General features: G+C 48.6%; 1 protein-coding gene across 1 annotated transcript; it reads left to right on the top strand.

The window, feature by feature from the left end:
- The first annotated feature begins 2,536 nt into the window (after positions 1–2,536).
- Positions 2,537–13,729, top strand: PICK1 (protein interacting with PRKCA 1). Its single transcript, XM_064155269.1, has 13 exons — positions 2,537–2,667; positions 3,634–3,723; positions 4,447–4,558; positions 5,034–5,162; positions 5,286–5,352; positions 6,612–6,701; positions 7,089–7,142; positions 7,226–7,288; positions 7,620–7,753; positions 8,512–8,604; positions 9,510–9,560; positions 11,414–11,558; positions 11,813–13,729. Exons 2-13 carry the CDS (start codon positions 3,683–3,685, stop codon positions 12,058–12,060), a joined length of 1,227 nt encoding a protein of 408 aa, XP_064011339.1. The 5' UTR covers positions 2,537–2,667; positions 3,634–3,682; the 3' UTR covers positions 12,061–13,729.
- Positions 13,730–15,554: the final 1,825 nt, after the last annotated feature.

Genomic DNA, 15,554 nt, shown 5'->3' with positions numbered 1-15,554 from the left:
GGATAAGACATGGTGCTTCTGTTTCATGCTGTACCATTAAGCCTGCTCAACTCAGTAGCTCACATCCTCTTCTTCAGGTGTTGCTACCACTGCAGTTCTCCCTTTGTCACTTAGTGACCCAAAGGGTCTACTTCCCTTGCAGTGCTGGATGTCCTGATTTTAATGGGGCAGAATCATTGGCTAGCCAGATCATTGCCAGTTTCAAGTCAGCCAGGATATCATGGAATCATAGAATCAACCAGGTTGGAAGAGACCTCCAAGCCAAGATCATCCAGCCCAACCTAGCACCCAGCCCTGTCCAGACAAATAAACCATGGCACTAAGAGCATATCCAGGCTTTTCTTGAACACCTCCAGGGACGGTGACTCCACCACCTCCCTGGACAGCCCATTCCAATGCCAATCACTCTCTCTGCCAACAACTTCCTAACAACATCCAGCCTAGACCTACCCTGGTGCAACTTGAGACTGTGTCCCTTTGTTCTGTTGCTGGTTGCCTGGGAGAAGAGACCAACTCCCACCTGGCTACAGCCTCCCTTCAGGTAGTTGTAGACAGCAATGAGGTCACCCCTGAGCCTCCTCTTCTCCAGGCTAAACACCTCCAGCTCCCTCAGCCTCTCCTCATAAGGCTGTGTTCCAGGCCTCCCACCCAGCTTCATCAGGTGGGGCACCAGCCCCAAGCTGGTTTACAGATATATCCCATATTATAAGCATGCTGCTCATGATGAAGGGGTAAGTTTGGTGAGGATAAAGGCTCCTTTCCTCAAGAGCTGCTATTCCTGCAGGATCTTGCTTGCCTAATATTGTGATTGCCATACACTCTTCTCTTTTTCCTCTTGTCTAGGGAGGGATCATAAGGTGATAGAAAGACTGTTATAGCTTAACCCCTGATAAGAGGTAAACATGGCCACTGGGGTGTATTGGAAACCACAAGTGGAGTGGGGAATCTTCAAGGTCTTTGCTAACTGAAGCAATTCCTCAGCAAGTTTGCTGAGCACACCAAGCTGTGTGGTGCAACAGACAGGTTATAGGGCAGGGATGCCATCCAGAGGGACCTGGACAGGCTGGAGAGGTGGGCACAAGCCAACTCCGTGAGGTTCAACAAGACCAAGTGCAGTGTCCTGCATCTGGGTCAGGGCAATCCCAAGCACAAATCCAGGCTGGGCAGTGACTGGCCAAAAAGCAGCCCTGAGGAGAGGGACTTGGGAGTGCTGGTGGACGAGAAGCTCAACATGAGCCAGCAGTGTGCACTTGCAGCTCACAGGGCCAACCACATCCTGGCTGCTGGCCAGCAGGTATAGGGAAGTGATCCTCCCCCTCTACTCTGCTCTGGTGACACCCCACCTGGAGTACTGCATCCAGTTCTGGAGCCTCTGTTACAAGAGGGATGTGGATGTGCTGGAGTGTGTCCAGAGAAGGGCCATGAGGATCATCAGAGGGCTGGAGCAGCTCTGCTATGGGGACAGACTGAAAGAGTTGGGGCTGTGCAGGCTGGAGAAGGCTCCCAGGTGACCTTCTTGTGGCCTTCCAGTATCTGAAGGGGGCTACAAAGAAGCTGGGGAAGGACTTTTGAGGCTATCAGGCAGTGACAGGGCTAGGGGGAATGGAGCAAAGATGGAGATGGGTAGGTTCAGTCTGGATGTGCGGAGGAAGCTCTTCACCATGAGTGGTGAGAGCCTGGAATGGGTTGCCCAGGGAGGTGGTTGAGACCCCGTCCCTGGGGGTGTTTAAGGCCAGGCTGGATGAGGCTGTGTACAGCCTGATCTAGGGTAGAGTGTCCCTGCCCGCGGCAGGGGGCTTGGAACTGTCTGATCCTTGTGGTCCCTTCCAACTCTGACTGATTCTATGATTCTGTGATTCCATAACTCTAACACATGAGCCTCTCCGCACGCCGCGGTGGCCGAAGGTGCCCAAAATCCTCGGAGCGGGGACACACAACACACCCAGAGGGCATCTTCCGAGAGCAGCTTTCCGCTGCCCCAACTCCCTGAAGCAGCCGCCCGGGAGGCCGCTGGCTAGGCGGTGGGAGGGCGGCCCCTGCCCCTCAGGCTGAAAAGAGCCGGGAGAGCAGGAGGCGGCAGCGGCGCCGACACCGCCGCCTCGCCGCCGACACCGCCGCCTCGCCGCCGACACCGCCGCCTCGCCGCCGACACCGCCGCCTCGCCGCCGACACCGCCGCCTCGCCGCCGACACCGCCGCCTCGCCGCCGACACCGCCGCCTCGCCGCCGACACCGCCGCCTCGCCGCTCCCAGGATGGCGTCGGGGGGAGCGGGCGCAGCCCCCAGCGCCATGGCAACCAGCGCCAGCGGAGGGGGCGGGGCTCCGCCGGGCGCTTCCGGGCTGGCGGCGGCGGTGCCGTGTCCGCGGTGCCGGCGGTGCCGTGTCCGCGGGGCTTGCGGTACCGTGTCCGCAGAGCTGGCCGTGCCGGCGGTGCCGTGTCCGCAGGGCTGGCAGTGCCGTGTCGGCGGGGCTGGCAGTGCCGTGTCGGCGGGGCTGCCGGTGCCGGCGGTGCCGTGTCGGCGGGGCGGGCGGTGCCGGCGGTGACGTGTCCGCGGGGCTGGCAGTGACGTGGCCGCGGGGCTGCCGGTGCCGGCGGTGACGTGTCCGCGGCGCTGGCGGTGCCGGCGGCAGGTGGCGGCAGGGACCACGCGCGGGAGGCCACTTCCGGTGAGCCGCGGGACCCCCCCCGGTCTCACCCCCCCACCGCGCCCCTCGGGGCCGCCGCCCCGCGGTTGCCCTGGCAATGGCTTCTGTGGGAGCAGGGGTCGGGGTTGTGCCGCTTTCCGGGCCCTGTCAGGGAGACTCCCCGCAGACGCTTGGGCTGGTGCCCCGTGCCCAGTTCCCCGCGGCTGTGGCTGAGGCCTCGGCTTGCCGGCACACTCCGCTGTCAGGGCCCAGCTAACCTCCCGTGCCAGGCCCTCTCCCTGTCGCCCCCGGGCCCAGTCCAGTGAGCGAGGGGGAGGGCCCGAGCGGGAAAGGGCTGTGTCCGAAGTGCGAAGCTGCTGCCGTGAGCGACGCGACAGGGCGAGTTGTCTGTGAAGACCTCTCCCGTCTGTGGCTTGTGAAGTCAGATATGACGGTAACGACCTCAGGAGGCTGCCACCGCGGCGTGGGCTAGCCTGTGGTGCTGCCGAAGCTTGAGTGAAGCCAAAGCGTGTCTGCTAAATGCTGTCCGAAATCAAACAGAACACCAAAGAGGAACTTGTGCATAGGGAAACATAGAATCATAGAATCAACCGGCTTGGAGGAGACCTCCAACCAGGGGGAGTTTCGTGAAAGTAAGGTGCAAAAAGTTACCTGACTTGCTATGAAATGGAGGGCAAAATGAAGATGTTTAATGCTCGTGGGGAATAAAAGTTCAAATTAGCAGCCATTTAGCAGGTAGAGTGTGGGAAGAAGTAGCTTCCAGAAGGGATCACATTTTGGTGTGTGCCTCAGAAACAGTGCGTGTGGGGGGTTTGAAACGTGCAGGAGGACTTTCTCCTGTCTCATGCAGAGAAGATAATCAGACATTTGATGTGATTTTCGTCTTGGATATGATGAAATGATAAAGGATATTGACAGGGGTGGCAGGTTTTCTCTGCCGTTTTCTGTTGAGCTCACTGGTTTATGTGGGGTGTTCTTTCCTCCCAGAAACTTTGGTAGAAGAAGTATCAGACAAAGGCTGCACCTAACTAAAAGAATGTTTGCAGATTTGGACTATGATATTGAGGAGGATAAGATGTGAGTATTTCACTTGTCTTTTCCTGCATTTTGCTAACAACAGAATTAGTCTTTGCAGCCAAGACCTAGTGGGAGTGGGAGATTTTACCTGCTTCTGTTGCTGTGTGATGAAAAGTCAGACCTCATTTGTTGCTTGCTCTGGGGGCTGAGGATGAGGCATTGCTGTGCTGGTGAGCAAAGGAGAATGCTTTCTGTCACTCTGCTGTGACTACACTGCAAAACAGTGCTCTCAAGTCTGTAAATCAGTGACTTTAGCCAGAGTTAAAAATACTTATAACAGAGGAAAGATAATAAAAGGCAAGACTTGGGGAAAAACGTTGGACTCCCTAAGTCTGTAAGGAGGAGAACACTGGCATTTCTTGAGCAAGTGAAAGATTTTATGAGATTAGCAGTTAATTTAACATGGAGCACTAGTCTTGCATCTCATTTATGCTGTGCAAGTTTTCCTTTCACTCCTTCACTAAGAGTAAATGAAACACTCTTTAAAATATGATAGTGCCTAAGAATGGATGAAGGTGTCTCTCTCTCTCCTCTAATCCTTGTAATCTCTGAAGTGATGTCCCAAAAGGTGTGTGCTAATAGACTCTTGTCGTGATGATGTGATGAATTGCAATGTGCAGTGCCTGTTACATTTTCAATTTGTATTGACATGGATGCTGGAGCTGCTTTAGACACTTGCAGCTCTGGCTGACGTGTTCATTCATTCCTCTTTTCTCATCCTAGGGGGATCCCCACTGTACCTGGGACAGTGACCCTGAAGAAGGACTCTCAGAACCTGATTGGGATCAGCATTGGGGGAGGAGCACAGTACTGCCCCTGTCTCTACATTGTCCAGGTGGGCTCTTGGGGAGGAGGAGTCAAACCATCTTTGTAAAATGCCTGAGAAGTGGGAAGTGTGGAGAGTCCTATGTGTTTTTGCTTTCTCAAAGTGAGAGACATCACCTCCCTTCGCAGTCAATAACGTTTCCTTACCCTAGTGCCTAATAGGTGTGGAAGAGTTAAATGAAGGCTTCTGAAGTTACCTTTGTCCTTGCAGAGCATGTTAGAATTTACAGGGCAACAGTGTGACATTCTCAGTATCAGGAAATCCTCTGCTTGAGGAGGTGTATCCTGGAGGCAAGGACTTCCTGAGAGAGCAAGGTGGTCAGCTCACCTTTTAGCTAGGAAAGAGGAAGAGCTGTGGCTTCACCATGAACCAAATACAACTGAGTTAAATTGGAGAAATATAATTGTTGCTTTTTTGCTCTTTAGCCCTGCATTCATCTTTCTCTTGTCTGGAGACTACCTGTGCTCTTTCTCTTCTCTGGTAGGTATTTGATAACACTCCAGCAGCCCTGGATGGCACCATAGCAGCTGGTGATGAAATCACAGGAGTGAATGGGAAGTCTGTCAAAGGAAAGACCAAGATGGAGGTGGCCAAGATGATACAGATGGTAAAGGTGAGAGGTAGGAGGGGGCCACTGGAACTTCTGGGTCATAGTTTACACTTTACTGCTCATTGGTAAAGGAAGCCACCGCTACTTATTCCCAGCTCAGTGGTTTTGGATCTGCCCTTTCTGCAGGGAGAAGTGACCATTCACTACAACAAGCTTCAGGCTGACCCAAAGCAGGGCAAGTCGCTGGATATCGGTAAGGCTGATTTCCTTCTAAGGAGTTAAAAGTGACAAGGAGGCGTGAAAGATTTGCCCTAGCTGAAACCAAAGTAAAATTCTGTGTCTGTTCTTCCTCTTAAATCAGTCATTTTCAAATGGATTCTGCCAAAGAGAATTGCAGGTTTAAATAAATCCTTACCTGACTTGTATAGTCTTGGAAGTTAAATAGAGGCTTGGCTGTTGTTGTTAAAAGCTTTTCTGCACTGTGTTTAGCATAGATGATGAAACTCAACTAGATAATAATTTCTCTACTTTTAATACATATGAGTTATGCTGACCTACTGAGAATTTCAGCTGTACACAAAAATGTGGCTATCAAAAAACACTAGTTGCATTTCCTCATCTTGGAGAGCAGTGTTAACATGTCTGTCTACTACTGAGTTTTGCACAGCCATACATTTTATAGGAGGCAAAGATGTTTTTTTCATCAAAAAGTGTGCTTTGAACTAAGAGTACACAGCTGTTTCTTTTATATGGTCTACTTTTCTCACTTTCCTAAAATATCTGTTCTTTTTGCTTTCATTTCTGTTCGTGGCAATTAAGGGACTAATAACAGGGGCTCAGGAAAATCATGAGAAGTGAGATGAATTTGTGGGGAAACAGAACTGCAGTGAGAATATGTTGTCCTCTAGACATGCTGAACACTGTGGCTCCAGCTGAGCTCTTGTGAGCTGCAGGCACTTGGCACCCCTGCAAGTTTGCCTCTAAATAAATGGAGCTGAATCATCTGATTCCAAAGAGAACATAACTGGATAGTAATTTGCTCTGTACGATCACCAAAGATAGAAACTAATTCTATCAAGGGATAACAAAATTGTTTAAGATTCAAAAAAAGATAAAAACAAACAAGGGGATAACCTTGAGCATTTGTCTTGCTTTCAGCTTCATCTCCTGACTTCAGTTGAAGTAACAAAGCAAGTAGCATAAGCAAAATGTAGTTCCAGACATTATGGGTAGCTGAAAGAAAGTGATGTATTGGAATAGTCTCGCACAATAAGTGCTGGAGCTCTGTTGATTGATGTGAAAGCAGGACAGACAGGCTAAACAGAAGATGTGCTATGCACCACTGGACCAAACGTCTAGTTTCTGTGGTATTCTTCTGCTCACTGCCTCAACAGCAAGTCAAGTTCAGCTTTTCAGTGCCTGAGAAACCAGTGAAGTATGCTGGTGAGCTTTTCTTACCCATAGAACTGGGCAAACCTGATCCTGGTTTGCAACTTTTCTTTTTGCCTTTAGTGTTGAAGAAGGTAAAGCATCGACTGGTAGAGAACATGAGCTCAGGGACAGCAGATGCCCTGGGGTTAAGCCGAGCCATACTTTGCAACGGTAAGTGTCCAGGAGGACATTTTCTTAAGGGGACACTTATCCTCTTGTGCTTACCTGCTTTTTATAGTTACCTGCCTGTTCCACATTATTCCTCCCTAATTCTTTCCTTCTGCTGTGCCTCACTGTTGCGATGCCCCTGCCCTTCCTGGGTGATATATCCTGTCACTGGTGCCATTTGAATTAAAGTGAGGACACACTTAATGAATGCAAATTGCTGATGATCCCACACTATAAAAGTAAACTTACAGTTATTTTAAAAGCTTCCCACGTTGGACCAAGGAACAGGCATTGAGAGGCAAGGAAAATTGGAAGCAAAGAGGTGAAACTGGTGTTTTTCCAGACAATCAGGTCTTAACCATATCCTGTTGTAATTCTCGTTCCATTTAGATGGACTGGTGAAGAGATTGGAGGAGTTGGAGAGGACTGCAGAGTTATACAAAGGTAAAATGTGTCTTGCATCAGACAAGGAGGGAGGGATGCCTGCATTCCAGTGAAATCACTTACGGGCTTTTTCTGACTTCCAGGCTTGACAGAGCACACCAAGAGTCTTCTTAGAGCTTTCTTTGAGCTGTCCCAGACACACAGAGGTAAAGAGTCTGAGTGAAGAGAGTACAAATCTTTGGCCTCCATCCTCAGGAAATTTAGTCAGTACTTAGAAATGTGATTTCCTCATGCAAAGAAAACTTAAATGTTGCAGAAATGAGCAGGGAAGGGCTACCTACCAGTCATGGTGCTGCCCCCAGGCTCTGTCTTTCACTTGTGAAGTTAAACAAATGCCCTGCCAACTTCTGGTCTTTAGGGAATAGCATTCCCAGCTGAGTGCAGGGTTATGGGAAGGAGATGTAATATCAGAGGCACAATATTCTCTCCAAGGCCAACTTCTTCTTTCAGCTGTCTGTGTTTCTTGCCCTAATCCAGCATTTGGAGACGTTTTCTCTGTCATTGGTGTTCGGGAGCCACAGCCAGCTGCCAGCGAAGCCTTTGTGAAGTTTGCCGATGCCCATCGCAGCATTGAGAAGTTTGGGATTCACCTTCTGAAAACAATTAAGCCGGTAAAGAATTCAACCACGGGAGTAAAGGGTCTGCAGAAGAGGGGAATCTAGAAAGACTGTCTTTGAAGGTGTGCTCTTATAAATCATTCACTGTGGGAAGAAGTCTTTGTTGTCTTTTCTTTAGGGAACTCTCTTCATAAAGAGCCTCAGAGGTAACGTTAGTGAACGCATCAGTCCTGTTCCTTTGACTTTTGCACACAAATGTATCCCTCTCCTTACCTTTCAGGGTTGAGGGGGATCGGTGTAGTCCCTAGAGCACTTTCCTTGATGCTGATACCCATCATTTAAAAAGTGTTACTAAATTTAAAGGAGGCAACCCAGGAACGATTTAAGGCTTCTGATAAATGTATTTGAGAGTGTCCAGGGAATGTGCTCAGTTTGGCAAAGAGAGTATTAAGTGCTGATTTGGGCACCACTTTCAGGGGCACACTGGAAAAGGTTGGGTAGTGGGGCCATTGACTCAGGGAGAGTCATTTCCAGGGCCAACTGAAAATCCAACAAGATGAGCTGAAAGAAGATGACTTCAGTCTAGAAGCAAGGCATACATTTCTAACACTGGAACCACTTGTCAGTGACAGTTATGGATGTTCTAACCATGGCAATTCCAAGTCAAGATCAAACACTTCCTTTCAGATTCGCTCTAGTTCAAAAGAAGAGTTAACTTGAGGCAGTCTCATGACTGGTGCTGGTTAGAAGGTAGCAGTTGATGAACTGTAGTCATGCTTTTTGCATTCAGCAGCAGGATGTTTCCCTTGCAGATGCTTACTGACTTGAACACATACTTGAATAAAGCCATTCCTGACACAAGGCTGACTATCAAAAAGTACCTGGATGTCAAGTTTGAATATTTGGTAAGTTGCTTGCCTTTTTAAAGTATCTTTCTATGTCCATCATCCAGGTGAGAACACTTTACTTTTCCCAGTTCTTTGCCTCCTGATGGATCACTCAGATTCAGACACCTGCAATTAACCTTATAGTTCTCACTGGTAAGAAAGAGCTCCGAGAACCCATCCTACTCATTTCCTACCTGACCAAATTAATGTCCTTATTTATTTGTAAAGAGTTCCTATGGAACTTAGGTTCTTGAACTCCCTTAAGTAGCTCTCCAGTCCATAGTTTTCAGGTAGTTCTGGATAGTCAACTTTCTTTAGCCAAGTTAAACAAGTGTCAAATCATACTTGTTTTCATTTAGACCATGATTTTATCTTTCCTCCTCCATCCCACTCACCCTTTGTTTTCTGCACCCAAAGAAGGGTAGGGTTCTTCAGTGCATCTCTTCTATAACTGTAGGAATCAATTTCCTGTTACCATTTGAGAAGAGTGTTTGGAGCTGCAGTCCTAAGGGAAGGAAATATGGCAGCATCTTATAAATCTTCCTTCCCCATCGTGTATCTTCCCTCCCACCTTTATTTATTCCCTCCTAATACTTTCCTGGTACTGTGCTTTTCCAAGCAGTAGATGAACACAGGATTTTTCTCTTACTAGGTTATATTTTTCTAAATATATATTAATATATAAATGCTTCTCTCTCCCCCACCATTTTCACTCCCCATCTTTCTCTAAATAGATTTTCCTTCCACCTGGTACATTTTATATTACTCTGGTCCTGCTATACTTTCCCCGTTACCCCTAGCTGCGGCATTGAAAGAGGGTTTGAAATGGTGCAACCCTGTGGCTGTGACTGATGGTGAAATTGCTTCTAATTCTTAATATTTTCTTCTTCTTTTGGTCTTTTTTCATTTAAAATCCTATGAAGTCTTACTGCCTGAAAGTCAAAGAGATGGATGATGAAGAGTACAGTTGCATTGTGAGTACCAGTGCTGTGGTAATGACAGCTGCAGCCTGTTTCTGCGGCTTCCCCATGCACGCTGCCTTACAAATGCAGAAGTGCTTCTGTGCCTGTGTGCACTCAAACTGGTGAATAGATCCTAAGAATTGTACATCTTTGTTCTTAACATATTAGAAATGAGAGATCCTTAAATACTGCTTAGAAAATACTGCCAGTAAGTGTCACAAATCATTGCTGCTGTGGAATGGTAGAGGGACCAACCATCTCCTCTGCAGCTTGTTTGCCCAGTGACTGCCTGTCTCAGTGTTCAATTAATATTAGCCTGTGTAAGGAGGATTAAGGTGTTATCTTCAAAGATTCCGTTTGTGTGTGGTGTACAGATTATCATTAATTCTGGGCTTGTTTCTGAGAAAGGCTTAGCTTCCCTAGCAAAACATGTGAGAGCTGCAGCTGTAGTTGAGGAAAATTAATTGAAAGATCTATCCTAGTAGGGCATTTTTTTTTATAAAAATAAGCAACTTTGAATCAGAAGACTTAAAAAAACACCCCAACCTGTGGCTACTTTCTCTAGTAACGGTTTGCTGTCTGATTTAGCCTTTTACAACTGTAACCCTTAACTGCTCTGCTTAAGATACCAAAGGTGTCCCTTACAGGCCCTGTTTTCCTGCAGGGGAGACCTCACTGCAGCCCTAGGAAGATCTTACTGCAGCCTTTTAGTACTTAAAGGCTACCTGTGAGAAAGATGGGCACAGTCTATTTAGCAAGGCCTCTTGTGACAGGACGAGGGATGATGGTTTAAAGCTAAAAGAGGGTAGATTTAGACTAGATACAGAGAAGAAATTGTTTATAGTGAAGGTGTTGAAACACTGGAACAGGTTGCCCAGAGAAGTGATAGAAGGCCCATCCCTGAAAACATTCATGGTCAGGGCTCTGAGCAACCTGATCTGGTTAAAGATGTGCCTTCTCCCTGAGGGGTTGGACTAGATGGCATTTAAAGGCCCCTTCCTACTCAAACCATTCTATGATTCTCCAGAAGTAAGATCTTTTTTATTCAAGATACTGATCTTAAAGCAGGGATTTGAATTTTTGGAATGCCAAATTCCCAGTACCAGGAAGGAATAAACTTTTCTAACACAACGTTTAATGACATCTTTCCTGCTAAATAGGATGGAAAGAATCTCAGTCTTGCCCAGCAGAGTGGGATTGGGTCCATGCAGCGTGCATTACCAAGCCATAGGCCCTAAGATGGACTTTATGGAAGTCATGTTTGTGGGTGCAAGAAAGGAATGTTGTTCTGCTGACAGACCTCACTCCTCCCTCTCCAAACTACTTTGTGCAACAACGTGCAGGTCCCTCCCTACTGGTCTCCAGAGTCATGTCTGGATGATGGTAGCTACCACAGGGTGCCCTCTGTAGATGTTTGCTGTGTGATGTAATCAATATTGACTGAAGCTTGCAGAAGAGAGGGGAATTTCTGGTGTGATTTAGTATATCCCCCAAACTCTAGTCGTCTTCATTCCTAGTGCCTGTCATAATAGCTCAGGTAGGAAGCTGGATTGAAAAGTTCCTGTCCTGTCTCTGCTCAGTAGTGATGCCTTTCTCTACCATGGTTGGTGTGTACTTTCCCTTCACAGTGACCCCATTGACTGCCAGTTGTTGGCATAGCTCTACTTAGCCTTCATGGTGGCCCCATCATCTGGCAGTTGTTGGCATGGCTCAGGCAGTCCTCATGTTTCGTGCTTCCTGCCTGCAGGTCCAGTGGGCTTGAGAGAGCTGTAATAACCCAAGGTCACTGTGAGTCTGTGCCAGCAGGTAAATGGTGCGTGCAGGCAGTGCTGTGGGAGTCTAACATGGGTGCCTGGTTTTGGCAGGCTCTGGGTGAACCTCTCTACAGGGTCAGCACAGGGAACTACGAGTACCGCCTGATCCTGCGGTGCCGGCAGGAGGCTCGCACACGCTTTGCCAAGATGAGGAAAGATGTGCTAGAGAAAATAGAGCTCCTAGACCAGAAACATGGTGAGTACCACTGCTGTGTCCATCACCTGACAGGGCCAGGCAGACATGGCTTTGGCCTTAATGTTCCTCCTTCATCTCCAGTCTTTGCTGAAGAACCCTTCCGTGTCTGTCTGAGACATCTGCCCTCAGGGGACAGAAATGCCCTGTGTAGGGGGCTCCATCTGTAGGAGACTGTGTCTAATTGGAGGGAAGCTTGGTCACAGCCTTCAAAGGAGGAAGTGGCCTGATTTGTTCCCAACTTGTCCCCACTACAGTGCAAGACATCGTGTTCCAGCTCCAGCGTTTTGTCTCCACGATGTCCAAGTACTACGATGACTGCTACGCTGTGCTCCGAGATGCAGATGTCTTTCCCATTGAGGTGGACCTTGCCCGCACTACTCTCAGCTATGGGCAGAAGGACACATACACGGATGGAGCAGAAGAAGAAGAAGGAGGAGGAAGTGAGAGAGAGCATAGTGGGAAGGAGGACACCAACGGTGAAAAGCTCATTGACGATGCCTGAGTGTGCTTTCAAGGCCAGAGACTTTGCAGACAACTATAAAAACATGTATTTCACATGGCAGTTCATCCTCCCTGACTTCTGTGTATGTCCAGCCTGGGATTCCTCCTCTGCTTTGGGTGAAGGTGGCTGGTTGGGACCAACCTCTGCTTTCCTTTCTCTTCTCTTGCTTGTTTGCCTGCATATCTCCTTTTTCCCCCTACAGACTTTTGCTGCCAGATTTGGGTACCGAGGTTTGGCTTGTACCACACCATGTCACTCTGTGTACAGACAAGGTACTGCTGAGCTTGTGGGGTACACCATTCCCCTCTGGCACGTGGAAGCCAGATAAACACCTGCAGATGATTATGAATGACAAGCACAGCCCCCTTTTGTCCTGTCCTTGTGCTGTGGGAAAATGTTGGCACCAGCATTGTTTTCTTCACCCCACTGCTCGCTGTTTTCAAGCTTCCCATTCTCAGGCCTGTTTTATGCTTCCACTCTTTTCCATCTGTCCCTGTGGGCTGCAGGTTTTGTAGGATAATGACTCCCACCACTCCCAGCTCTGCACCACTGCTTTTTAAGAAAGCAGCAAGCCCACACAGATGTCTAGAGCCAGTGGAGGTACATTTGATCTGACCATTACCCCCAGGCAAGGGGCAGGGCAAAGCTCTTAAAGCAGGGCTGACCTGCTGCAATGCCGCTGCAGAGATTTGGAAGGCTCTTACCCTGACCACCATTCTCCTCATAGTCCCCAAGCTCCAGCACAGCTGGCACCATCTGCAGACTCCATAGCTACACCCCAAGGCTGGAATCCTGCAGGATGTGGCTGGCTCTGCCCTTCTCTGTGGGAAGAAGGGACCTGGAGCAGGAAGGAGGCCTCAGCAGGGATACTGAGGTGAACATGCTCATGTAAGGCAGATGAGTTCTGGGAATGACAGCAAAGCTGCAGACATTGGCACTGCTCTCATCTTAAAACTCCTTGCAAAGGAGAGTAACCAAATGTGCTTTTTAAGGATGTGCAGCCAGTGCTGCACTCTTTCCTTGTGCAGGTGCCAGAATGAGTCACCTTAGAACTGCAAAGGATGTGTCCTATCCTTAAACCAAAAAAAGAGAGAGAGGAGGCCCTGTGGAGAGAGGAAGGTGTGGCCTGTAGGCAGAGGCGCTGGGATTCTTCAGTACAAAGTGACTTAGTGTAACCAGACACTGCTCTTCTGCACAACCATTTGGGCTGCCTCTGAGCCAGCCAAAAGCAGTAGCTGATGTCCCATTCCCCAGCACAAGGGAAGGGGGAAAAGGAAAACAAAGGTAAGTGAGGCTGCTTCTTTCCTCCTTCTTTTTCTCTCCTCCTCCCACCATCCCTGTGGGCTGATCCCAGATGCAGATGGCACTTTCTTTATCCTTCAGTGGGTAGCACAGCTGCCAGGAGTGGTGTGCTTCTCCGAGGCAAGGCTTTTTCACCTCTCTGTCATTACATTCTCATGATAGTGAGATAAGTTATTTAAGGGCATTAATTTATGGCTGAGGTGTTTGGGTTTTCTGTTTTGATTTTTCTTTGATTTGTTCGTGGAGCTTTGTCATCTCTGTGGATGCTTGGAAGAAAACCATCCACAGTCGAGCTGCTCTGGAAGGTTTAAATTGACTCTGATGTACTGACTGTTTGTGGTCTAATAAAGCAAAATGTGACATTTTGCTTCCTGTCCTTCATGGCTTTCCTTTAGAGATTTGTTAGCTCATGCTCCGTGATTTTACTCATCTTCCAATTGTTGTATTTTCAGATTGTCATGTGTGGGGCCTTTTGATCACACTGGTGGGTAATCTTTATGCTAAGCTGTGCTGGTCACTGCAGCACAAGCTTCCAGAGGAATAGGCTTGTAAACTGTTGTGGCAAGCCCAGTCCTCCATGGAATAGCAGCTCCTCTGTATCTTGGCTTCCCAGGAAGCACCAGCCTCATATAGCTACCTGTTGTCTCGGTCCTGCCTGGTGGTACCCTTGCAGCCCTTCAGGGCCGGCTTCACACAGCTCAGCTGTTGCATCACAAGGTTGAGCTGATGCTTAAGTCCCTGATCCTCTTTCAGAGCTGTTCGTTGTGCCAAAATATGGAGCAGTTTAAGAGGAACAGAGAAAATGCTTCAGCAGAGCCTGCCTGAAAGCAAAGAATGCAAAATGGAAGGTATCATCGCATGGTTTTTGGCAGCCTGGCTGGTGGAGGGGCAGGAAGAGGCCTGGGCATCTCACAGCACTCTGTAGCTACCCTAAAGGCTTTTATGTGCTTGTGTGAAAAGATATAAGAGCAGGAGGCTTAGTGGGAAATGTTGACTAGTGAGAAGGAAACAGAGGGGACCTTGTTCTAGTGACCTGCCTGATGCTGACAAGGGCAGTTGTTTTCAGGCTGTGACCTCTGGGGAGCTGTAGGCTGCTTCTTGGAGCAGATATTGGTGAATCAGGAAAACCTGGCCTGGGGGATGGGGCTTTGGGGTTGCTGAGCAAAAAGCTGCAGAGCAACTTGGTCAAGCAGAACAGAAAGAGCAAACTCAGCTTGTGGGAAGGGCAGAATATGTTTGCAGGGCATTGAATGAACAAACCTGCAGTGCTCCATCACCCTTCCTGCTGCTCTTGTTCTCCCAGAGTTTTGCACCTGAGGATTGTCCTGGTGATGAGTCTTATTTGGGATGTTTCTAAGGGGGCATTGAATAAGAGAAGGGCCAAACTCACTGCTGTGGCCAGCTTATGATTCACAGCTAACAACAGTGTTAGCCACAGTGAGACAGGGCAGAACCCCAGGGGCATTTACCTTCTCCCCTCCAACTACCAGTTCTTATGTCACTCAAACTGACACCCTTCAGCAGCTTACTTTTGCTCATCATTTACTGCTCTTTGCTTGGAAGCATCTACAATGAACCCATTCAGGTCCCACCCACACCCAGCAGGATTTCAATGGCTTTATGGGTCCTGCAGGCTTCATCCCTTACCCCATAATTTGTAGCCAGTCCGACCTGGAATGAAACATCTATTATGATGGTCCCATGAGCTGCCTTTCCTGTAGCCCTCTGCTTAGTTTTTGATCCCTGGGTACAGTCACAAGTTCCTGCAGGGCCTCTGAGGTGAAGCAGTTCAAGAAACCGGAAGAAAGGGCTTTGACCAGAGGTGTTTATAAAAGATCCAATCCTAAAGCAGATTAGGAGTGGTTTAAGCATGCCAGGGAAGGTTGGCCTCTCTGAATCTAGAAATCCACCACTGCAGTGGGGGTGAGGAGGTCATGCCTGCCTTACCACGTGCCTCACTCCAGCACCCTCTCCAGTGGCACCCAGGGGCTGTGGCTTGTCCTTCTGCCTTACCTTTGATTCCTTTATGTAAGGGGGTTTTCTCTATTTAAAAGGAAAACACACATGCATCGAGTGACATTCCTGCTGAATGGATAATCACTTGAGGCATGATTACTTACCTGCCCTGCGCCCCCAGCCCCACAAGGGCCAAATTGTTCCCTTCACACATCAGCAGGACCCACTTCACCCTA

Source organism: Pogoniulus pusillus, chromosome 15 (genome assembly GCF_015220805.1).
Source record: "Pogoniulus pusillus isolate bPogPus1 chromosome 15, bPogPus1.pri, whole genome shotgun sequence".
Lineage (NCBI taxonomy): Eukaryota > Metazoa > Chordata > Aves > Piciformes > Lybiidae > Pogoniulus > Pogoniulus pusillus.
Note: the sequence above shows the minus strand (reverse complement) of the source record. Positions and strands in the feature narration are given on the sequence as shown.